This window comes from Pararge aegeria, chromosome 1, assembly GCF_905163445.1.
Source record: "Pararge aegeria chromosome 1, ilParAegt1.1, whole genome shotgun sequence".
Taxonomy (NCBI): domain Eukaryota; kingdom Metazoa; phylum Arthropoda; class Insecta; order Lepidoptera; family Nymphalidae; genus Pararge; species Pararge aegeria.
In genome coordinates this window covers 10,928,070-10,955,074 of record NC_053180.1, presented here as the reverse complement: position 1 = coordinate 10,955,074, position 27,005 = coordinate 10,928,070, and the positions used below count along the sequence as shown (strand labels likewise).

The following is a 27,005-nucleotide window of genomic DNA, read 5'->3' as shown; positions in this document are numbered from 1 at the left end:
TAATCTATCATATTTTAAACTGATAAAAGAGAGTAAATAAATACAGTTCGACACATCGCCATCATACAAAATTATTGCCCTAACCATGTTGCTTCTTTAATAGTTTTGAAATGACAATGTGAGATGGAGATAACAAAAAAAAAAATAATAGCAGGCTAAGTTCGTTGTGGGCTTCTTCTTAGATCAGGGCGCGTTTGGACCCTCGTAGCTTTAGTTTTACGTTGACGAATTTATTTATCGCCACAAACTCACTCCTATGTCATATTTTACATGTAATGTACGCATCAAAATTGCTATCTATGTGCTTATTTGAAAAAAGAAATATTTGACTTTGACTTTGATCTAGTCCCCAAAGTAAGCGTAGCTTGTGTTATGGGTACTAAGATAACTGGTGAATAATTGTATGAATAATATACATAATACTTATAATATACATATAAACACCCATATACTGAAAACTCATGTTCATCACACAAACATTTTTCAGTTGTGGAAATCGAACCCACGACCTTGGACCCAGAAAGTTTTTCTGACATCTCACCCAATTAGTTTAATACATGTTTTAGTTAATCACGTAGTAATCTTTTGATTCCCTGGAATAAAAGGATGACCAAGGGACAAACTAAACTACCTATTTAAAAAGTTGGCTCAAGATGTGTGCAATAGTTGAGCCAAAAAGGTTTAAATAAACACTCGAACATCATGCACATACACGTATTTATAACAATCATTGGTATGAATGGTATACAAATGAAATCGGGAAAACTAAGAACGAGATCTTTGTTATATTCGGAAGGATATTAGGATATACAATGAACTTATGACGATATGTTTGGTTACGTCACACTTCTATCATGCAATTTGCAATCCTTAGATTTTGACTCCACAATACAAATAATTGCAAATTATCATTCCGATAGTATGTTGTGAATCTGTATATGATATTTGTTTCTTAGTCTCGTTTATTAGTGAAAGGTAAAGGTAATAGTCTCACAACTAGGTAGACAGATGACGCCAAACGAAACACAGGGAGCCGCTGAACAAAGCCGGTAGAAACCCGTGGAATTTTGAAATCCTGTGAAAATTCCTATGTCGAGCAGTGGACACGCATCGGTTGATATGATGATGATGTAGGCAGATCATCGACTGTCGTGGACTAACGCTGGCTTCATAGAATCAAAGAAAGAGTTTGAATATTAGTCAGTCGCATAAATCTATAATTGTTCCTATGTAAAAATTATGTTTCTATATAAAATGTCAAATAAATTATTTCACTCATGCATAAAACTATCCTGAACGCCATAATTCAATACTTTCTTCTAACTTAGCTACCACTATTACAATAAGTTTCCAGAGAGGGATGGCATTATTATTCAGCCACGGAAAAAAGAGACGGAACCTCGCTTTGTGTAAGTTTCAGCTTTCAGATCGCAAATTGTAAAATTTCTCAGAAGTTCTCGCTAATAGCTAGAAACTTGGAGTAAAAGTAAATTTAACTGCCACTGCACTAGATTCTATTGAATATCGTTTTTGATAGGTATTAAAATATTTAAAAAAAAAATAGATTTACTAACTAATTGTCGTAGATTTTTTAAAGTTCGCTACGGATTTTAATGCAGTTTTCATTAATAGATAAAGTCATTAGAGGAAGGTTTTTATGTTGGAAACATGCATATTACGTAGAGCAAAGAAAAGTCAACAAATTCATAGATTTGTAACGTTATGTTTTAACAAATATATCTTTTTCCGCTGGCTAAACCTAACGAAGATAGAGTAGGTAGGTATTGCGGGTTTGTATTATTAACCGCACTTGTATTATTAATAAATCTACTTGCACCAATAGGAAGCTGATGTGGGTAGCTAGTTTATATAATTATAGTCTTTCAAATGTTATGTGAAAGTAAAACGTGGAATGTTAATATATAAATAAATTATATGAATTGTATTTAATGTGAAGTGAAAGTATTCTTTACTATTTGGCTGCGTCTTATATTAGGTACTAAGATTTTCCCGCAAAAATATTTCAATCGAATAAGCAGATACGAAGTAAAAGTCAAAATACAGACCAATATTTGTTCTCAGGTAAGATTTATATTATTTTACCCTCCAACACGCACTGTGTAAAAATAATTAACCCGTCGGTCGTTTGCTAAATAACACGCAGCGAAACAAAAACGAAAAGCGAAATATACAAACCGCGAGCTTAGCGGCGCTCAATAATAAAAATAATTACTGAGAGTGTCTGTGACAGCTTTGCGGCACGGTCACTGTGGACAAGGCTTTGTTGTTAACTAGTTTTTACTCAGGCGTCGCACGTCAAATAGGTACTTAAGTGAAATCTAGCTAGGATGCGGCATACCTACTATCATTCAGAGGCTATACCCGCGATTTTTTCTTACAAAATTATTATCACGATTTAACATAGTAACTTCCTGTTTTTAATCGTCTAGAACTAATATTACATAACTCAAATAATTAGCTTGAAAATTGGCCTATTTATTGATTATTCATATTGCCTATTAATTGGTTATTAATATTAAATTTATATTTAATTCATCAAATCTGGCAAATACTTAAGAATCAAACTTTTGCAGAGAATCGTATATTTCACACACAAGCATAAGAGCCTACCCTAGATCTCACTACTGTGTAATTATTATGTACGCATCAAAAGTGCCACCTATGGGCCTACTTGATAAAGATATTTTTGACTTTGACTTTGACCTGGACAGAATATGATATAATATGCTGTCAAAAGCTTATGTCACTCTTTTATTTGGAAGTCACATTACAAGTTCATAAGGATCCTAATTGGATTTATATTTTTCATGCAGAGCATGTTTCATCATCCATTGCCATATTATAACATGGCAATGTTAATAATACAATCGAAAATGTTCAAAGTCAAAGTCAAAAATATCTTTATTCAAGTAGGCCCATAGGTGGCACTTTTGATGCGTACATAAGAATTACACGGTAGTGAGATGATGGCGCTAACCACATTCGTTAACTTAAAACTAAAGCTACGAGGGTTCCAAACGAGTCCTAGTCTAAGAAGAAGCCCACAACAAACTTAGCCGTGTGTTTTTTTTTATAAGTATAATTACTCTTTGCACTATTCCATTCTCTTGCTGTAAGTCCTGTCTTCAAAGGTTACCTGTAAGAGATTGCTTGCAACAATAAGGCCGCCTTTGCATGTCTACATTGTTTACTTTATACTCCTTACTGTTTCTTTTCCTGTATGTTATACGTTTAATAAATTGTTAAATACTTAAATATAGTAGCAAAAGAAGCTGGTTCAATGTTAACGAACCAATAAATATAAAATATCGTCATGGCACAAGTATAGCGAATTAATCGAAACACAATCGTCCAGTGTTCGATCGCGGACGGGTGACAAAGTGGGTCAAATCTACCCCCGCAATAAATGAGGGGTTCATTCAGAAGCACTTGGTACACTGTTTTATATAGAGATTACCTGTTTATTCTATATCTATATATATATAAAAGGCAAAGGTGACTGACTAACTGACTTACTGATCTACTTACTGATTAACGCACAGCTCTAACCACTTGATGGCTCGGGCTTTAGTTTTGCACACAGATAGTTACAATAAAAAATAAAGTATACAACGTAGGAATCCGCTAAGAAAGTATTTCTGAAAAATCCAACCCTAAGAGGGTAAAAGGGGCATAATGTTTGTATAAAATCCTTCATTTATCAATTTATTTTTCAATTTTCAAGAAATATGTGTTTAAAAATTCAACCCCATAACAGGGGATGAAAATTTATATGAAAGTTTCTGATTTTTTAAGTAATGTTAATTAAAGATTTTAAACTAAGATTTTCGTGGTTAATCAACATTTCTTAAGCATAGATCAACGGGTACATACCACGATAATGTTTTGAATTTGTCGATATTTCGACCCAGTTTCATGGATCGTGGTCACGACGGAACTGCGTAGGCACGAGATGTCAAGTTGGATGTCACGGGCAGAATCTGACTACCCGCTTTCGTGTTCTTTTTGTCGGTATTTCCCGAACATTTCGACACACTACACTGACAACTTAACTTTTAAATCGAGAAGCTGTACGATGCTTTCTTGGTTTGCATAATTCTAACACTGGGTTCCACACACTTGCTAATTGAAATTTTTGTGCTTCCGAATTTCAATCGAATTTCATCCAACTTGTCAACTCGTGCCTACGCAGTCCCGTCGTGACCACGATCCATGCAACTGGGTCGAAATGTCGACAAATTCAAAATATAATCGTGGTATGTACCCGTTGATCTATGCTTAAGAAATGTTAATTAAACTTGGTATATCTATAAAGGCAGAGCTGAGTGCTGACAGACTGATCTATCAACCCAGGAGTCCGGATCTAATTGATGTCTAGTAAGGCAATTGCGATTTAGCCAAGATTGATTGCACATGTAAAAAAATGATCTGATGAATATTGTAGAAGTTAAATGACACCGACTGGTCCTTTTTAACATTCCATACTCCAAGGATAAAACGGGACCCTTTCACTACGACTCTGTCTGCCCACCTGCCTGTCTGCCCGCCTGTCTACCTGCCTGCCTGCCCACCGGAATGCCCGCCTGCCTGACCGCCTGTCTACCCACCTGCCTGCCTGCCTTTCTAACCACCTGCCTGCCCGCCTGCCTACCTGCCTGCCTGCCCACCCGAATGCCCGCCTGCCTGCCCGCCTGTCTACCCGCCTGCCTGCCCGCTTTTCTATCGGCCTGCCTGCGCGCCTGTTTACCCGCCTGCCTGCACGACTGTCTGCCCGCCTGGCTGCCCGCCTTTCTACCTGCCTGCCTGCCCACCTGAATGCCCACCTGCCTGCCCGCCTTTCTAATCACCTGCATGCATTACAAAAAAGGTCTGTTTTATCAAAAATTCACCCTCCTAATTAAGTACGCACAGTAAACAGTTCTCTTTAGTGCGTCCCGTGCATGAACATTGTCAATCCTCGTAGAGCCTCTCACCACTAAAGTCATCAATGTGTGATATTCGAGTGACGGTCCTTTGTAAACTTGGACGCTAAGCCGTTATGTCGAGTTGAAATCCGTTAGATTGGACAAGCGGTCTATGCTTGGATTTTAGATCGCCAATTCAGTTCCTCTTTTGTTTTTGGAAAATAGGTAGATAACAATTTCTCAATTTCATAAACACAGTTATGACGATCTATTGATAATGTAAATGAAATGAAAAACCACGGAATTAAGAACACACAGTAACTATGTACACTGGGCCTGGGCCTTTAGGTATATAAGGTTACGATACCAACTTGGCTCAGGTCCGTCTATCCAAAATATTTATCTCTGAAGTTCGCTCACAGCTTTCAAATTTAGAGCAATTGGTAAACTTAGGCTGTATACGCTGACATATTCGACGTCAAGTGACGTTCTATTGTCGATATCCACAGTTTGATATCGGCTCGATGTCAGCTAGAAAGGACAGATGGTGTTTTATGGTTTTCTTTTCAGGGCTATTGTGCTTCGCTACTCTCCTGTAGCACTTAGATACTAACATAAAAACTCTAGGTAGACAGAATATAAAATTTAGCACGTCAATGTAGACAAGAAAAACGCTATTGTATAAGTTCCTAACTTTTTAAAGTACGTTTTTTTTTATCCAACAAATTATTTTTCCTTTGGTAGATTTGTACCTACCTGAAAAGGTTAACTATCATGCAAATTCTCAGCATACTTTAAAGTTTTACAATAACTTCTTTCGCTAAGTGTAGATTTTATCAATCTATCAAGAATTCAAAAATGATTTTTTTAATACAGGTTTAACTTTTGCCAAACCAACCTAGAAGGCTGATGGTAGACTCCATGTTTGAAAAAAAAAACTTATTTCATATATATATTATTATTATTTTTTAAATATAGAGACTAGCGCTTGACTTCAGTCACACCTGATTGTAAGTGATGCTGCAGCCTACAATGGCGCCTAGAAGAATCACTTTTGAGTTGAAGGTACCCTAATTATAGGTATCGGAGAAGACGGAAGTTAGAAGGGCATTCCAGAACTTTGCTGTGCGTATTAGAAAGGATGAAGCAAATCACTTGATGGTATATCTTATAAGTGACGGTGCAGACTCTTATACAGTTTAAATCCTTTATCGTGATCGAGATTGAGCCAGGCATTTTGTTTAGGGCCTCACCATCACAATATATCCTCTCTGGTTAACGTTAGTTTTCGTCTGGCTCGAGCATAGATATGCGTGTGGAAGGTCGATAACTTAAGAGTTCACCCATAGCAGGAGCAGATAGGCTTCTCTAAATCTGTTTCGGTCCATATGAGATGCGTTTCTCATAAGAGATTCATTGCGTAAATTGCCTCATCAATGCTAGTTATGTTTTTCGCCATAGCTGTTCAACGCAGGACGATTACAATGACATAAGTTGTACAGTTAGTTAAGTAGTAAACAACTTGTTTAGATTATTTTATAGGTTTTACTAAAAAGATTTCGTGACACAAATTTTATCTAAGTCAGTTAGTATCTAGCTGTAAAATAGACGTCGTTAATTTCATTTACATGTATGTACCTAATGTATGTGTAAAGAAGCGAAAAAGGTGCAACTTGATTAGGATTTGGCAGCTAATTAAACACATATCCCTGGATTGTTGCTGATAGAAAATGAGAGAATGACGTCGAGTCGGAGATCACTCGGCGTTAAGGTAAGTTTCTGCCAGAACCTTACAGCTGATTTCGAAATAGCTGATGTATATTTAAGTTCTGCTTTTGGTCATTAGGGGCTCGTTTGAACCACTGTAGTTAAGAACGATACATCAAACTACTCTTTAACCATTTCTTGTACGTTAGCGTTATTGAGGTTTGACTTATGAAATTATGGATGCGAGCCCGCTCTACCGGCGTCTCGTCCGGCTTCCTACCGAGATCGACTACGAACGGTCAATCAACCCAGTCAACGTAATAACCACTTACACATAGCTACATTCGCAACAAGTTCGAACAACAGGTTAACATTTGAGAACGAAATCTAGGGAAAGGGAAATCTATTGACCGGTGATAGCAGAACGTATAATGGCAAGAAAGCCGCAATCGAACCCTCCATCAAATCAGCCTTCCAGGCTTAATAATATGTATTACATACATACTTACTTATATATATGTAAAAGAGGATAGTAAATAAAATAGATGTTTTAAGTGTATTGAGTTTGTTTATTGTACGGTACATTTACAATCGTCTAAGTACTAACCGACTAAACATTTCCTTTCTAATATTTACAATTGCAATAGGTAATTAAGTATTTAATAAAATGTAATATATAATATTACGTCTAATATATAAACTATTGAACACTAATTTTAACGAGCATTAAAAACACATAGGTAATATTATAGAAATATTTTTTTATATAATTGTAATGATATTTTCTGCATATTGAAATTAAATATTCATAATACTAATTTAGCATAGCTCCAAACACATTTCATTTATTTCGCTTTTACAAATAATCAGAATTTTTTGTTTGTATCAATAAACTATTTTTATAAAATACGTTAAAATCATAGGTTGTGAAATACAGGAAAAGAAGTCTAAGAAAATCATTTAACAGATCTGAATTCGTAATAATTAAAAAAAAATATCTGGGCTAGTATAAGTTAACCAAGTTAACAAACCTTATGTTTATATTATCTACGTTAATCTGTAAAAAAATTATAAGGTTATCCATAATGCTATTGATATAAGGACGTGTTCATTTGGAGTTTTCCACAGATAACCCGTACTGGAGCAATGGCAATAATTATCGGATGTCAACTTACCAACGCAGTTTGTAAATCATGTTGTTAGATCTGTTTTAGAAATGGTACGATGGGTAGTCATCGACGGTTAAAATTTAATCATATACAGCTACACGAGAATCTACCTTAGTTTAAGGAAGGTGAGACTCATCGCACGACTGGCTTGCGACAAGCGTTAATATCGCAATATTTACTGTCAAACGTCACTTTTGTATCCAAAAAAATACAAAATTAATGTTTGACAGCAAAGATTGTAATAGTAATAACATCGATTATAATATTATGATTTTTTTACTCGATTACTAGCTGTATTTATTTTGAACTAAGAATTACCATCTATACTTAGTTTATTACTGATGTGAGTATAAACAGTGACTTAAATAAGGAATGTAAATTTTTATTTTTATTAGTTAGGTAAGTTTTTTACGAATGCAATAGGTACTTGATTTTTATATTTACAATAGGACGTCAAACGTCTACATATTATTTTATGTTTTGTCCTCGAATACCTACAATATAATATATAAATTACAATGAAAAAGGGTCTTTAAAGTAAAGAACAATTTTTACATTGATAAAATTCACTATTACATTATAATACGTGTAATCTTCATTTTTAAATTAAACAACGATGACACAAGCACATTTTAAAAACCTTAAACAACGGCAACAATGCATGTTAATCAAATAAAACCATATAATTTTTTAAATACCCTAAAACATCATATCGGATGTAAATATATTTTTTCTGGATTCCTGCTTTTCGCGGAGTATAGCAAATTACGCTTAAATTTCATTGTATAAAATACCAAGGTTTTATTTGACTAACAGCCGTGCCATGGTGTGATGTCGAATTAAAGATCTGTGGCCATATTTTAACGCTAATACAGAGATATAATGATGATCCAATAATTTTAATAATAATGTACTTGATTATTGCTAAAGTATTTGTGAAGTGAAATACATTATATGATTATTATTTACATTAAAAAGCGAATCTTTTAGCTCTGTAGCTTTCTAAAAATACTGTCTAGACATTGAATGACACAATCCTCGACATGTTAAGAGTAGTTAGGTACTTGTCAAATATCTCTCTCACTATAAAATAATATTTGTAAAATTACTCGATAATCTTAGTAAAGTAAAGAATAAATATAATGATTAAGAGAACGAAGAAGGAGTTGGCAAGCGCCCGACCCATAAAAGCCAAATATTCAGATTTTTCCCATTATTTTTTGTAAATCATGTCAAGGAATTGGTTTGTTCAGTTATCTTCATTACAATACATTTTACTAGTTATAATTAAGACTAATAGTTATTTTAAATTTATAAACCGATGCTATTGGAATGAAAATATTCAAATATTAACTTTATTATTATCATAATGCTTTCTCCTCACACATTTATTTTAGAACTTGTACTTATTTACATTTTTATGACATTTTCGTTAGTCTACTCACTGGGGTATTTCACCTTAATGCATCTTGAATGTTTTCAATTAATTCAGCAAAATGTGATGCTGTAGGTACTTATTTTGTAATTATTTGGACAGCAGGAAATCTTAAAGCACTGTCCAATATTTCAGATACCCCTAATCAGAAAACCCTTCATTATTTGTATTGTCAGATGTAGGAGAGGTTCCAGGTGAAGGGACCTGCAGTTGCCGACCGTACATGAGTTCAGAAGGAGGCAGAAAGTTCGATAAATATTCTGGAGGAGGGCGTATCACAGTTGGTAAGTAACCTGTCCCACTGTAGGGAGGCGTAAGAAATCTCCTGGATGGTGAAAATTTAAAACTTTGATTGGATAATGGAGAAAAGGCGGATTTCGATTGATAATTCTGCAGATACGGAGAATCGGGAGTTAAATTGTAGGATTGCTCGGGTCCATTTATCATCATTTCCATGGCTGCTACAACATCTCCTTTGCATCTCGTGAGTATGGCCTCGATTTCTTGACGGCTGCGTCTAGGAAAAACTTTAATGAGAACATCGACTGGAGATTTCTGGAAGGGAGCTGGATCATCTATGGGTTCTGGCATATGTCCTTCTGGTTTTCCGCGTCGATATTTGAAATTTTGATTTTCCCATTTCTCCTCGTCTTCTTTTTTGACATCGTCTTGTCGCTCTTTCATAGAAAGGTTTTCTGGTGTAAGTGAGGGTTCAGAATGGTCTAGTTCCTCTTCAACATTTAGTTCGTGGTCGGAAGGTGAGCGTGGTGGTGGGGTGGAGAGCGGTGGTGTTTGTACGGGTGTTTTTGATTCTGAAGGTACCTCTGGTGGCGATGGACTCGAGCAGACTTCCGTGATACGAGCACGTTTGTGAACTGTTAACAAACAAAATTAATATTATTAAAACATCCAAATTTTAAAAGACGAAATGCACAAAGGGTTTTTATGACATTGACTCATTGAAAAAATTGCATTGATAATTATTATCGCTAATATTTCTTAAATTTTACTTTACCGTGATAAATGGTTTTCAATAATATAAATAACATAAATCTTATGCTTGCAGTATGAATTCTTGCTCTGTTGAAGTCGTTTGCTTTGAAAGCAAAGTCATATTTCCTTGAATTATTTCTCAAAAACTCGAAAATACATCAAAAGTTCATTCTTTAAGCATACACGGTAATGGAAACAAATAAAATACAGTCACGTGCAAAAACGCAAAAGAACTATGGAATAATGTACGCTGGAGTTATACAGTCACACAACTTGAGTGTGTCAACAAGAAAAATATGAATCGTTGCTTTCAAAGTAAAGCGAGCTTTTATGTTTACTATATTTTCATATTAAGTTTTGCTATAATTTGTTAAGATCATATTTTTAATTTTTAACGGAGATATTACTTATAACTTTTCCTTTAAATATAAAGTTAATGATGCAGCAGTATCCAAAAATGTTAAGCTTTTGTAAAATTATGTTTAATAGCGCACAAATATTATATTAGTATTTACAAAGGTACACTAGTATTTTACAAAAGTACTTTCTGCTAAATATTTATACACGTTCAAATTGGATATATAAACGTTGCTCATTGATATAAAATTATTGGTTTACGCTAACGCATTTGTGACGTTTATTTCCTTGAAAACAATTATTTACTTTAAAGTATGGCGAGTTATTATAAATTGTAAATAAATAAAATAAAAAAACTATTAACCGAAATATCTAAATTAATGTTCCCACAAAAAGCTGAAAGCGTTCGAAATTAAGCCTTTGTTGTTAGGGAAGTTCAACATTAACAAAGCGTTTGAAAAAACACTAAAACAATGTTGTCACAAAACGACCTACGCACCACTGCTATGGGCACGTCGAGGGTGTACAATGAGTTCACTATGAAAATGCATGCAAAGAAGAAACGTTCTTATGTATCAATAATTACAGGATATATTTCTGTGAGTTATTTTTAAGTGTAAACTAAGTACAGTCGCTCGAACAAGTCATTGTGAACGTGCAATTAGAGTAGGAGGCGTTTTCAGTGATGTGTGCGAATTTAATGGTCTATGTTATTGTTTTTTTAAACGCGAGAGAGTATGGGGAGGAGGAGGTTTCATTCGATTACAATTTGATCGTGCCAAGCAAGTTTTACATAAGTGCGGAATATTAATTTGTGTGGAATCGCAGAGCCTTTTCATTGTTTTATTATATTTTGAACGTGTGGATTTTGTTTAATTAATTGTTTAATGATTGCAAACTTAATCCTCAGTATGTGTGATTATACTTTAAAATGAAAATACTTTTGTAGAACGTAATCGTTTCTCTTAATAATCTGTATAATAAATTATTTCTATCCCACTCTTGAATATAATAAGATTCAAAATGGCCAGTATGTAGTATGAATGTGTTTCTATAGAAGAATAATCGCGTATACATTTAATGAAATACTTTAGTGCGAGGGCGTTTTTTGTCCGAGATTCGTGTTTTATTCAAACTGCTTTTTCATTGGGTTTTATGTTTCATTGATGCTTTATTCGATTTTGTATTTCGTTGAATACGTATGGGGTTTTATGTAATTTTGTATTGTGTATTTAATTTGTTTTATTTTGCTTACCTACTATTATGCCCGCAGTATGGCCTCAATTACAACACATGAATTTGCACTTTTATATATAATAAGTGGGTACTCAGTTGTATTGTTGTGGATAGTTATATTTCATTTTTGGTTACATTATATGACCGTTATTGGTTAGTTACCTAGATGTTAACTTTAAAAACCTGTGACTGTTTGCACAAATCTGATTCAAATACATGTTTGAAAATGACTATATAGGTGACATCAATATATACCGTCGACGTAATAAAAATGTTTTATCATCATAATAAAAATTGTCACCAACTATTTAATATTAAAACGTTCGCTTATCATTTTCGCGCAATGTCAGTATACGAGTACGTTAATAGCCATTTCAATGGGCTTTAAACCACTAAAGTGTCAATACATAGCAATTTATTCGCTCGTTGACGTTTTCAGCATGTACACATCAACGTTATTTCATGATTGTTAAAAATTTGACGTGCACTTTTGATTTTTCTTTAATAAAACGTCGTGCGAGGTGTGCGGTACAATAGGCGGTATGAATTGCCAGTAATAGCAACGATGATTTTGTAAAGAGCGAATATCTATAATTGCTTTAATGTTCTTGATTACAAAATCTCGTGTGTTCCCAAAACTTCCAACTGATGTAATAATAATGTGACTAAGGTATTTTTCAGCACAAGGCAACTCTTGTAGTAGCAAAAAAACAATGATAATGTTTTAATTTAACATAATAACGACTGCCGAATCTAAAATCATACGCAGACGCAAATTTATGTGATGATTGTGCGTTCTCGCACAATGACCTATACCTAGCAAAAAAAAAATATTTATAAAAATATTGATTCTCAAATATAGCTACATTAAACAATGTAGCTATATTTGAGAATCCGAACTATAAGTCGCACAATTGTTGACCTTAGACTTGAGACCACGGGATTTTAATTGTAAAGCAGTGTCAGGTGCTAACACATTTATACTCTTGTATGCGGCTCAACTATTCATAAACGATTTGAACCATTATTTAGTTGACAACTTTACCACGAAACAACAATTATTAAGATATAAGTCAGCTCCCGCATAACATTATTGCTCGGCGTAAAGCCAAACGCAATGTAAACTCGCGACGCAGTACAGATATGTCGAGACACAGCAATGGTGGGCAATAAATAACGGAACAAAGCGACATGAGACAATAACGTTGGCGAAACGCCACCGCGGCATTGTCCGCCACGGCTGGGGCGGACACGCATTCACGCGTGTGTATTCGGCCTTACTTTGCATATTATGCGATTTGAAGAGTAAATTTACGGAATTAAGTCGCTCCACCCAGTAATCGTTGGGAGTCTTGCACTTGAGTATACCAACCTTTGCCATATGACCGCAGCTCAGAATACAAATTTGTCACCACTCTTCTTCTTATGGAATATAATGAAGGACGGGCGCCAGACGACACCAGAGTCCTCTGTGATCTACTACTATCAGTATTATGATTTGCCAGCACCAACCCGTCTGCGCAACGTGGTGATTATGGGTAAACCCTCCCGTTGGGAGATGCCTTTACTCCAGCAGGCGACTGTTACAGGCTATTGATGATGATACATACCTAAGACACACGACACAACTTAGGTGGATCTTATTTCGAGTAAGAGGTGATTATTGAATCAGACTCGGATGGGCAGCATTCAGGAAACTTCGAATTTGAAAATATGCCACGAAGTTACTTGATAGTTCAGGTTACTTCGTGGCATATTTAACACAACAGATTTTGGATGAAGTACAAAATCCCTTAGTGCCTCAAGAACATAAACTGCGTGCGTGATGACAGGAGGTAATGACTTACAGCCCTGAAAGGAAATCGCTTTTTATGGACCTCATCAGAAGGGCTTGAAGTGTCATATAAGGGGCGGTGGAATAAGCTGTGCTTGGAATATCTGTACCTAACCAAATCAAAAATGTGGAATCCGTTTAATAACTAAAGTTACCGACATAGCCTAAAGAGTCGCGATGCTAAGGTGGCAAAATAGTTCGGAGAGCCGATGGATGTTGGGGTCCAAGGCGCTAGAATGGGGTGACCTCGCACCGGTAAAGGAACCGTTGGTCGGCCTTTGAGGAGGTAGAAAGACTATATCAATCGAGTTGCTGAGAGCCGTTACAAACAAGTGTCCCAAAACCGTGAACTTGGAACTCCAAATAAAATGCCTATTTGCAGCAAAAACGCTTAAATACGCTTTTATAAAACAATTCCATTGGTCACTTAGGATCTTATTATTAATTCATTTGTATATATATTAAATTGTACTGCTAAATTAAAAAAAAAGCCTTCTTCCATCAAATATAGAGTATATTTAAAAAGTTCTCGAATATCCACATTGCACGCGACGGCACTCGAAAATTGGATACGAGCAAAAAGTAAAGAAAAACAAAAAGTATTTGTGAAAACAGGGGAAACTGAAAACTGGCTCTTAATTAAGTTATAATTGCTGAATGGACTTGGCTCCGACTAATTAGTGGGCAGTTAGTAGTTACAAACGACGTTTTGTTGAAAGGGGGAGCTTGTATGTATTTTTGTTTTGTTTTGAAGCCTTAACAACTCAATAAGTAATGACGACTGAAGATGGTTAGCTTGCGACTTTCATATTATCAAGGATTGTCGTATTCCGTAGCATCTTGAGACAGTCTTACTGAAGCACGAGGCTACCTCATATCTTATACAATGTACAACGTACAATGTACAACGTACAATGTACTTACGAGAATCTGTTCGGTGTAATTTATAATATCTTCAATCCTTATACAATTCCACAAAGTAACGCCATTATCTTTATAAAATCTACCTCGTATCATCTTAGATTTAATGCGGCTGAAAATAATGACATCCGCAATGCAAGACTGATTTAAATTAACCTTTTGTACCCTTCGCACACCATATCAGGTCAACAAAGACTTTATTTAACTTAGAGCATTAAATTTTGAGAGTAAGGAATATTTGTTGTTGACTTTGACTTCGACTTAATAGCATAGTGTTTTTAATTACTTTCTTTAAAGTAGGTAGGTTACATTACATTAGATTATTATCTAATTTATGCCAGCCGGGCACTAAGGTTTCACTGGATAACTAATACCTATTCCTAATTCAGTAATTGCGAATCCAGAAAGTTGTATTAGTTTCCAATTAATCTTATACTTAGCAATCGTTTACTTTTTCGCAAAAATTAGACTTTCGTACTAATCTGCTTCACCATTGAATTACAATATTTTCTATTTAAAACAGACAGACATGACTGTTGAACATTAAATCCCGATATAAAAACAAATTAGGTAAGCGCCCAAAATTAACATTTAAAAAAACATCTAAAACGAAATAGTTCGTATCTAAGAGGTCAACTAATAAAGCATTTGAAAAGCAAACACACACGGCGTAGCGCAAAGGGGCCGGCCAGAAACTAAAAGGAGCAAAAAGAAATAAAAAGGACAAAAATTTGAGCGCCCGGGCTAGTCAACTTTGAGTGAAAGCATTTTTTGTTTATTGTTCCACTGGACGGTAGAAACGTCTTTTTTGTAGATTTTTAGGAAAGGTTGGGAGTCAGCACCGAAATTTCGGAAATCTACTCGATCACTTCAAATAACGTGACTTTTTGACAACCTCCCTGGTATAGCGCAGTGGTGAAGCGTTTGCGATATTTTGAGTGCACAATTTGAGTTTTTTTTTCTGGCTAGCTTCTGCCCGCGACTTCGTCTCCGTGGACTTCTGAATTTTGTCTACGGCTTCGCTCGTTAACAATTTTTAATCCTACCACGAGAACTATTTGAGAGATCGGTATAGAAAGTAGATGTCCTATTCCATAGCATAGCAGAATAGGTGATATCCATACCAAATTTCAAAGCTGTCTGCCCGCGGCTTAGCTCGTAAACAATTTTCAATTTTTCCTCGGGAACTACTTAAGGAATCGGGATAAAAAGTAACCTATTTTCTTTTCCATGTCAAAGGCTACATGCATGCCAAATTGTAAGCCAAATTCGTTCACCTGTTTTGCGTGTTGAGTAACAAACTGAGTAACAAACTTCCACACTTTCACATTTATAATATAGTAGGATTTTTTCATGGTGTAGAGAGGATTTGGCCGTACCTACAAAGAGGTTGCCTTAAGAATTACTGCGAAAAACCTAACGATTGCATGATGGATTTCCGGTATGATGCTGTGTGGAAAATGATTACGAGTATTTAATATTGACTGCCGATTGGAGCAGTTTGCAGCGACCTTGCATTCTGAGTCCAAGGCCGTGGGTTCGATTCCCACAACTGGAAAATTTTTTGTGTGATGAGCATGAATGTTTTTCAGTGTCTGGGTGTTTATATGTATATTCTAAGTATTTATGTATATTATTAATTAAAATATTCATCAGTCATCTTAGTACACATAACACAAGCTATGCTTACTTTGGGGCTAGGTGGCGATGTGTGTAATGTCGTAGTATATTTATTTTATTTTTTATATTATAATATAACTGCAATACCTCTAAAAGGCTAGGTCGCTACCATCTTAGACTGCGTAAAAGCATACTACTTTAAGTTGCAGTCAAGGAATAATATGTTATCTTAATTACGCTTACTAATATTATACATTCGAAAGTGTCGGTTTTTTGTCCTTTCTTAAGGCTCTATCTAAGCAACAAATCAACTTGATTTTTGGCATAGAGTTATTTGAAAGAATGGAGAGTAACATAGGTTACTTTTTATTTCTGTAGAACAAGCGGATACTCCTTATTTGTACCGTCAACCCGTTAAAAAACGTTGACATAAAGCAGCAGTCAACTAGTGGTAACAAAATATAAGAGCATGAAGTATATTCATCATACCCTAAAGCTGACTGACAGGCAGCTTGGTCTGGGTATTTCCGAAAGCTACGTTAAGATTCGCTATAAATTGTTGCATAGTTAATTTTAGAAAGATCAAATACAATTATTCAATTCCTTAATCCTTTGGTTGTACTTGTAATCCTGTAAGACAATTAATTAATAAGTTTCAATAGGCTATATTAAAATAACTCTTGCTCAGGTCCATTGTTGCCGCCTGGCATGGCGCGATGGATCCTCCTATATTAAATACAGTCGCCTAATTTAATTTACTGCCGTCGAGTTATAGGGTATACAAGGGTTGCCAATTTTTTACTGTTTAATTTTCAAACAATAATAGAACTTTTAAAAAATGGCTTTTTAAGTATGACTAACATAACTAAAATACTAGAGTTCAGTCCACATACTTATTCATTTTCAGTATATATTATACTAGCTGTTGCCCGCAACTTCGTCCGCTTTTGTTTTTGTTTTTCGAAAGACATGTGCCTCATAAATGTGGCAGCACTTTATGTATTTAGGATATCTAAGCCTAGTGTAAAATCGTCAAACACTTTCGTCCCCTCTCCCAAGAGAACTGAGCTTAATTTCAGGATAGAAATAATTCTATATTACTTCTAATACCTTCAGGAATATGTGTACAAAGTTTCGTGATGATCGGTTTAGTAGTTTTTGCTTGAAAGCGTAACAAACAAACTTACATTCACATTTATAATATTAGAAGGGATTTTATAATTAAAATTAATAGATATAATTAAAAAGTTTAAAAATTCAAGGCCTTGTTTTGAGCACTTTTTAAACATCAAGTCAGTCTGTTTGTTGTGACTCTACCACCGCTTCGGAAGGCAGATAATTAACTGCACACGGTTGTATCACTGATATAGTATAAACCTTAATTACTATTTTAGAATTTTAAAAACTAATCTAAAACAATTTCCTCAAAATGGTTAGAAAATAAATATGGTTATTAGTCTCCTTTGAAAATTTATTGAGTCTATAAAGTCAAGACTTATATCCTTACAAAATACCTAATTCCTTGTACTCGTGATGTGATATGATTGCGATCGTAAAATTCAATAAACAGTAACAATTATGAATTTTCATAATTAAATGGTAAAATCAAAATCAAAATGAAAAATAATTGCAATTATCTACGTAAAAAATATAAATGTTTTAGTGACAGCCCTACACCCAGCCACCGTATGATTGCATTGCAATAGAATACTAATTCCAAAATCGAATGCAATTACCTTTATGCACCAAATTATGCTTTACACCCACTCAATAAGATCGAAATTCGCAAATCTATTTGAATAATAGAAGCTCCCAACAATTGCTTTTATTGTTACCACCCGCTGATTCAAAGTTTCGAACTACCTTTAAACCGTTATTCCAATTTAAACTTTAAACTGAACGTTTTAAAGCATTAAATTGTTTTATTGCTGGTACAGTAAACAATTCGTTTAAGCAAGAATTTGCCGTTCTAATCTGAACCCAGACTTTTGGACTTTAAGGTTTATAGTCGTTCGTTTGTACAAGTAGTAAATAATAGGTGTCGCGAACAATTGCACGGCAGAAGCAGGGTGGTATTGTCAGTATCGCTAATCACTTGAGAATGGACGGGGGCACGATTAAGGGTTAGGTCGAATTCGTAATTCGTACGGTTTATTGAATTTTTCTATGGCAATAAACATGGCGTTGGAGGATTAAATGCCAAATATCATAGAGGGCTACGAAAGTGCACATCTAAAAGCTTTTTCTTTCTACGCAGTGCTACGTCCGCTTGGCGTGTATGGCTTGTTGTTCTAGTGGCAATATTCAACAACGGATAATGAGATTCTAGTTTCAAATTTCGGGTCCAGAAATATTGGGTTTTTCCTAATAAAGAACAACTACTAAGTACCAGTTTTACCAGAGGTGGGAAGTTCGCGGTCGCGGCCGGCGATCCCGGTTATTATCACTAACGTAACTTGGACTCAGAAAGCAAGGTCGCTGCAAACTGCGCCAATCAGCCGTCAATAAAGAAAATAATAAAAACAAATACGTATAAAAGAATGCTCTTTCAAGTTTGTATGTATGTATTTAAATGCGTTGTCAAAATCCTAAAAAACATACATACACTTGCTAAATTGTAGGTATAGTATTCGAGTGTTTTTGTACCATTTATAAGATTGGGCTGCCCTAAAACGAATATGTTGGAATAGGTGACGTAGCCCATAATAAAAGTGGAGGAAGGGCTCATTTTAACCGTGGTGCCGCAGATGTAGGTTAAACGGCCTCCTGTAAGGGAGTCTCACACAGCGTTCCGGAAACTTTTAAGATAATTTCTTCCCTGTTTCCGGGCTGTTTCCAGCACTAAAAAAAGGACCCCAGGTGCATGATGAGATAGCTTTACTGATAATTTTTATCAAATGCTGTCGGCTGTCTGCACTTATAGCCCCTATAACCAAACACTAATAATTATTTATTCACAATAAAAAAGGGTAAATCTACAAACAAATATAATGTCTGCAGTTGATAAACAATATCAAACATCCCCGCTATACCAACAGAACAACCCCATGTTCTCAATGCACAATGATATTAATTTGTATATTAGGATCAGTATGAAGGGTTATAGTTTGTAGAGCACCTATTTTAAAATGTATTTATATTGGAAGGTTTTAAACCTAAAAAAATATTGACGCATTGGTAAGCACTGTAGTTGTTAGTTGGAGGTGCTGGGTTTGATTCCCGGTAAATTTAATAATTTTATAATTTCTGAATTTTCTCTGGTCTAGTCTGGTAGGCTTTGGTCGTGGTTTGTTACCAGCCTACGAACAAACCCCGGGGCCGCCGGATTCCAAGTTTTTCCCTCTAGGCGATACTTCATATTTCTGAACAGTAGGTACAACATACGTAACATTTTTGACCCGATTCAAAAATCGAAGCCTCGTGATCTTTACCTAATTGAAGTGAATCCTACAAGACCAGCGCAACAGAAATTTCTTCGAGCCTTATAACAGCTTCAACGCGTCATAATCAGAATAATTTTATCATCCAATTACCGGCCTACTGCGGGGCTCCAGTCTCCTGTCAGAATGAGCAGGCCAAGTGCGAATTTGTAGACTCTCTGGCGGGCAGATTCCTCAGAATATTTAGCTTTACCGTTATTGCAAGTTTTATAAAATTACTTTAAACGCACAAAACTCTGGGTTAGAGGTGCGTTGTTGGGCGCTAAATCGATCCTTTCCACGACTGTCACCGCTTCTGTAACGCGTACTACAACCTAAAAAAGAGTGTGGAGCGTCAGTAGAATAGATACGAGTGTGCACTGGTACCTGTTAACCATCGAACCGCGACATTGAAAATGAAAATGAAAAGTTTATTTGAACATCAACATTACAACTTATTTGTTACATACATAACGTAAAAATATTGTTATAAGTCACACAAACACATTGTAAGAATATTGCATGGAATAGTAGGAAAAGCTTAACTAACTTACTTACTTAAAAGCTTTGTAATGCCCTTCCGCTTACGTTTTCCCCAACCCCCATAATGTGGAGACTTTCAAAGGTAATAGGCATATTTTAGGCAAACGCGCTTTATACAATCAGATTTCATCAAGCGCTAATCTATAAATTCAAAAGGCATAAAAATAATACCCAGCATAATGGCGTTTCCATGGGGCTTGATGATAACATACAACAATTGCCATGTAACAGTGCCGTAACTCGATATCGACAGAGGTTTAATCAAATCAGACAAAAAGTAAAGGCCCGGAAAATTTAATAAAAACTTAAGAAGCCCGCGAAAGCACGGCATCCTGTTACCCGACACACCGTATAAATCAATTTCGTGTATCACTTTCACTCGCGAATAAAAAGGGAAAAAAATGCAGAAATAAAGTTCGTGGAAATGGTAAGTATACCAAAAGCGTAGTAGCAGTTAGTTGTAGGCGAAAAAAATTGCTAATATTATATTATATATTCTGCATTTTAATATTGTATTTTTTGCTTAACGTACCTATCGGTTTTTCATAAACAAAGATTCAAGACTAAGCATGCCATTTTTTATCATTGCTTTCGGGTTATTACGGACTCCATAAATTTGGCTTCGTAGTTTTTACTACGATGACTTTTGAAAAAGCTGTCCATATTCTTTTTCAAATAAACTAATACTAGTGTCGAGCACATCATACCCAAATATTGGAAATTCTTTCTATAGAGTCAAATATCGGAGTGATAAAAGAGATACTACATTTTAATTAAATCACAATTTCTTTGTCGGTCCCAAATACAATACAAACTATCGCAATCAATAGTCAATAGCAGTTCTAGAGACTGCAATTCAATGTCAAACATATCAAACACATCCTGCGGGCCCTTCGGCCCTCTGTCGATTACTCAACCATTAACCTTACCCCGAAATTGGAGTGCAACCAAAGAGCCCTCAATCCAAATAGACAAGCATCATCTGATGTACAAGAATTCACCCTAATGTCTTATACATTAAGTTCATTATCAATTGTCAGTTTCTCTGTTAAAAGATCATTCATAATATTAAGAGTAAATTTGAATCTTGTTTAGTAACTTCTAAAGTTTATTTTTGGATGCTAAATGCTTAAAGATGTTTGCAGGATAATTCCTTAACAGGGACACCAATTGAGTTTTTTAGCAAAAAGGTTTCAATAATCGTTGGTCAGCGGTATAATGGTTCTCCTTTAGAAAAGTACAAGTTGTTATACAACGGAGAGCTCATTATTTGGAGTTCTTGAACGCAATTCAATACATTCGTTGTTGGATATCGAGTGGGCTTCACTTTTATATTTTTTGCTTGTATCAAATCTTGAATACGCAGGTTGATTTATCCATTCAGGTTTCAATAGAAGTTATAAGGGTGATTTAATTGAATATAGCGTGAAAAAATATCTACCTAGGTATTACTTCACCCATTACATTCATGACTGAAAATAGACAATGTGTAGCACTGTCTATTTCGTAGGTATGGTTGTATTCCAGGTATATTGTATGATAAATGGTATCAAACTAGTGATTTAAACTATTTTTTTTTGTCTCGTAGCTCTGTATTTCTTTCTACCTACCTAGGCTAGTTAAAGTGGTACGAATCATAAAATGAATATAATTTAGTTACATAAAAAATTTAAAAAACTCGATAGTCACTAAGCACGGAAAATAAAACCACGACATAAGTGAAATAAGATAAAAAATATAAGCTCTTTTTAATGTACTGGAGAACCCTAAAGCGTTTTAAAACGCAATCAACTGCTACGTATACAAAGCAACATAAATAGAAATAAAAATATTATTTCACATTCTAAAAATGGGAAAAAAACGCTTGCAAAAGTTTATCAAAAGCAAACCAACCCTTCGCAAACCCGTTCGAATTGAAAGCGGTTTATTATAGCATTTTATACAATGAAAATTCAGGTTGCATCCCACGACTGACCTGAAGTGGACGCGAGATGGAAGATAGAGTAGAGCGTAGATGTGAGCGGGATGGATATATACTAGAAGTGGTACTTGAAATATAAATGGTATCGAAATCATCTGGAGTGAGAAGCAAATACGAGCAGGGTATGTGTAAAAGAGATGGGTAATGGCAAAGTGGTAGTTTAGTTGGACAGAACGATATTTCAAAGATACGAGTCGAGGCTTGAGCGTTTTATCCTGTTAAAAAGATCAAAAACTATCTCTCTTGCAAATCTCAAAATCTGATCTTGCAAAAGTAAATAACCACACTGTTGAAAATAATTATGCTGAGTATTGCAGCGATTAATTACTCTTCGTCAATCGCCAGGCCTCTTGGGTATCATATGCAATAATGAATAGGCTCAATTTTGGTGCAGGCTGAGCCGCTCAGGGGTCGGTCAAGAAGCACGGAACTTGAGAAATGTATTATTAACAGAAAATGAATTCGCAAGTACCTAGCTATCAGAGAGCTAACTTATTATTTTTGCATTTTTTTTATTTCGCTGATACGGTATCAGATAAGTTTTTTATTTAACTTTATAAATAACAACCAACAACGCGAATAAAAGAGAAAAAAAGGCCTTTCTATTGATTCAAGTGCAATATCAGGAAAATTTCGCGTGTTTACCTCATTGATTTGTTAATTGGCTGTTAATGATCATCATTCATCAACACCCATCATCACACATCCACATCATTATCATTTTCAGCATAGATTCATTCATCTGATGCGTACAGGACTTATTCTTAGAAGCTTGAATGCCTCAACGACTATTGTTGTCATAATAACTGGTTATGTTTGTGATAATAACTGAATCTAATGCTTAACGTGCGCCAAAATACGGAAGTTTTGACCTAAACCGAGAATCGAATACCTAACCTGGTTAACCGTATTTCAAAACCTCACTGCCCAATTTTTGCCATCGGAAATTGTCTCAAGTTGCCTCAACCAGAAACGCACGGTTTCGCGTGTAGGCAACGAGAAGTGTCTACGTTTTCATAGCACCCAAGCTTCCGAATAATATTTAAGTCGTAACGAATTTAACTCGCATTATACGTAACTCATAAAACTCAATAACCTCGAGCAATGTACTATTAACGCTTTGTTAAGGATTTTATTTCTCCATTTTCTTTTTACGTGATGAAACCTTTATTTCCTTAATATGGCATATTTTAAACAAATTATAAATCAAATATATTAAATACTCCTTACTACTCCTTACGATGCGATTCCACAGTTATTAATCAATCGAAACACAATGAACTTTGAATTACCCCAATTAGCAGTTAAGTTCCTCATTTAACAAGAATAGACTGTATGAACTTAAACAGATATACGCTGAATTTAAGATTACAGATATGTGGATATTGAATTACTCCATAGGTACCTATAAAATGTTCCTTGTATACAAAAAGAAAACTATTTCGAAGGCTATTTGAAAACCTCACATTTAGTTAAGTCATCAGCAAGTATTAAATATCTGTATCCCTCATAACAAAAGACATTAAGTTTCATAAAGACTGAACACTGAGGAATGCCATAGGGGAGTGTACAGTGAGCAATACTGTAGCCGCAATAAAAGCAACGCGTGAAGGAACTCGCTTGCAAGTATAAGATAAGAACTTAAGCGATCACTAATAAAATTAGTGTGAATGCGACTCTCAATCTTATTGTTTCCATTGCTACGAGTAGATGCTAAGCTCATTCAAAACATAATGATGTAGAAATATGTACCATTTCTATAGCTTTAAAGTATTAGATAAAAATAGGAGCTTTGTTAAACAATGAGTTGAAAAGTAATTCATTGTTCATTGTACAGTAAACATCTCCTGAGAATGTTCCGGTGTCGGACCGAAACGCGCGTAGTGGGTTTTAGGGAAGATCTGTAGATGGAGTGTAAAGATTCAAGAAATTATTAAGTACACCATACAAATTTTCCTGCTCATCGTGAAATATAGCAAATTACGCTTAAAGTCCACTGTTTATCTCTAAAATAATCAAATATACGTAATCCAATCCTACGTTGATTGGATTATATTCGATTAATTCAGGTGCAATAGTCCAAAAATTCATTCAGGTATTCCTTGCATCGAGACGGCTTTAGTCATGGGACCAAAATCACGCTGTTAAGAAATAATATTCTTGTAACCGCCTTTGCATTGCACCAAACTCTAAATATACGGGGTGTATCGAGGTATGCGATGTAAGGAATTTGCTCAACGTATAATATCTTTTAATACTCACTATTAACTTGCCACCATCATTGTAGCTGCAAAATGGATTCAGCTATAAGATTGGGGAAACATAAGTACACGTTTAAACAGTTTTAACCACTCATTCCGCTATAAGAATCGATTTAAAAACGAACTAGCTGAAAATGAAAATGAAACTTCCTTCAAGTCGTGAAAGGTCAGGAAAGCTGCTTAGATCTTTGTGAAGACACTGTGTTTGATGTCTAACATCCGTGACATTAATTAATATACTTTAATTAAAAAAGACACTTCGTTAAAAGTTAATATTAGATACTTCATTAATTGGAATTTGTTTTAATTTTGTGCCGGATAGAATTTAGGTCATATGCGAGGGTATTTGTAAATTTACATGAAGTTACAAAAGCCAAAGACCGAGTTTTGGTATTCAATTCATTTAAAGCAAACCTATTTTTTCACACATATAAAGGCGTCATTCACAACACCCACAGGCGAACCCATGAAATTAGTCTAGCGAATTAATTTCTTTAAACACGAATAACCCCAAACACACTCAAGACTTTACACATTCAATTCAGAACCTACCACCAAGAAAACTGCGCTCAAAATTGCTTGTAAGTAGAGTAAAAACTCTTTTGATGTTTCAGAAATGAATTAAAAAGTTAAAAACATTTGTATAAATGGCGACGGCGCAATTAACTAAATGGTACGACGTTTTAGAAACTGTTTTAAACCCAGACTTCTTGCTTTTGAGGCGAAACACGCGCGGAAGGACGGGGGCACTTCTACCTATATACATATTTGATTAACGCCTGCTAAGTGACTGCTTAAAGAGGGTGAATTGCTTTATTCATGTTTCATAGCGAAAGTACGGTATACTAGTTTTTGTGAGAAAACGCAAAAATGTTTGCTTGGTGAAACTTTTCACCCGCGTACTAACAAAGACTGGTTTGATATAGCATCATTTAAGTTTACCTATGCAGTATAGCGATTTTAATAGCTCACTTGTGACAGCTGTTACTTATACGAGATTACGCTTCAAATAAGTCGTCATAAACATAATTTTTTGATAAGTTCCTTCTAATGGACAAACGGAAGCCTTTCCACCCGTCCGTTATTGTGATTTGTGCCAAGGCCTTGAAGTTAAAACTTGTACTATATAAGTACAAAATTTAACTTCATAGCTTTAATCATATGATTACTTTAATACCTTTTACTTTAATACTAAAATAAATAGTATTCTTTGATTATAAATTTGAAATATTCCTAGTTAATTGCAAATAGAGTAAACATAAAAAATTATGAAATCTCAAAATCTAAATGGCTTTGAACAGATTTTATGCAAGTCTTAACTCATAAAAAGTCACTCCAAATAGCTTTCCATCTAGCTCTACCAGCCTGTGACGCAGTGATAGCCTAGCTAACTAGACGTTTGGCTAGTTAGTTTTAACGGTTAAGACTTCGGCCTTACTTACAGGAGAGCGACTTTTATCACTGACGCGCACTTAGTCATGTGCAGCAATTTAATATCACTTGCTTTAACAGTGAACGAAAACATCGTGAGGAAACCTGCATGCTTCGGAGTTAGTTACCTTCACATGACTAATGCTATCAAAGGCATGTGAAGTTTCCCAATTGGAATAGGGACTAAATTCTCCTCATTCTGAAGGAAGGTCCGTGCCCTTTAGTGGGCCGGTAATAGGTTGATAATGTTGGTCATTATAAGTAGTGCCTCTAAAATGTTAAAACAGTACATAAACGAATACGGAAAATGTTAGGGGAACAGAGCAGTAAAACCAATGAGTGATGCCAGACAATAAAGTTGCGTACCAAGCGCGGATAAACCTTTGGAATTGAAAAGAATTTTAAAAGGAGCTTTCATGTGTTCATTTCACAGGACGAAATGAAATAAACGGGGAAAACAAAAGTAAAAATGAACAGTGTAACACTGGAGCGAAATGGCGATACAAAATTGCATTGCTGCGTTTTGTATTTGTTTTGGGACAACGGGATCTTTTTCATGTTTCAGCGGTATTTGTGAATGGAAAAAAATATGCAAACCGTACAAAAATAAAAACTACCGGATGCATTGAAATTGACAGGCTCACTGTTGGACTTAGAGGACGTAGGAAACTTGAAGGGGTCGCTTTACAAATCTTTCTTGGTTCCCGAACTATTACAATAATGGCAAATCAGACTGCTAGTTCTTCAACATCGTTGAAAATTCTGTTGACCTGTTGGTATGCATACTTATATTACAAATGCGAAAGTGTGTTTGTTTTTTTCCTCCTTCACGCCCTAACTAAGCAACCAATCCATTTAATCTTGGCACAGGGCTAGTTGAAAGGACGGCTAGGCTAATTTTTATTCCAGGAAAACAACGTATTTAGTAGTAAACGCGGCGTGGACGTCTTAGAACGTGGGTAACATCTAGCTTCAAATAGTTTTATTCGCATACTTTTTTATACAATAGGATATATTTATGATAATGTTTTGCACTGGTTATTTATCTTCAAAGTTCCTAACTAAACTATACGAAGAGCTGTCCCAACCAGCAATTTTCAATTCTTTGTATCATTTTAAAACAGTCTCCGGCTTAGACTCTTTTATGAAAAATTGTTATTCGCGTCGGAAATT

General features: G+C 35.2%; 1 protein-coding gene across 1 annotated transcript in view; it reads right to left on the bottom strand.

Annotated features, from left to right (window-relative positions):
• Window positions 1-9,377: 9,377 nt before the first annotated feature.
• The window catches only part of LOC120626450 (doublesex- and mab-3-related transcription factor A2), a 32,190-nt gene continuing 14,562 nt past the window's right edge, over window positions 9,378-27,005 (bottom strand). The window contains exon 4 of the mRNA XM_039893979.1: window positions 9,378-10,111. Coding sequence (XP_039749913.1) covers window positions 9,378-10,111 — 734 coding nt within the window. The remainder of the gene's footprint in view (window positions 10,112-27,005) is intronic.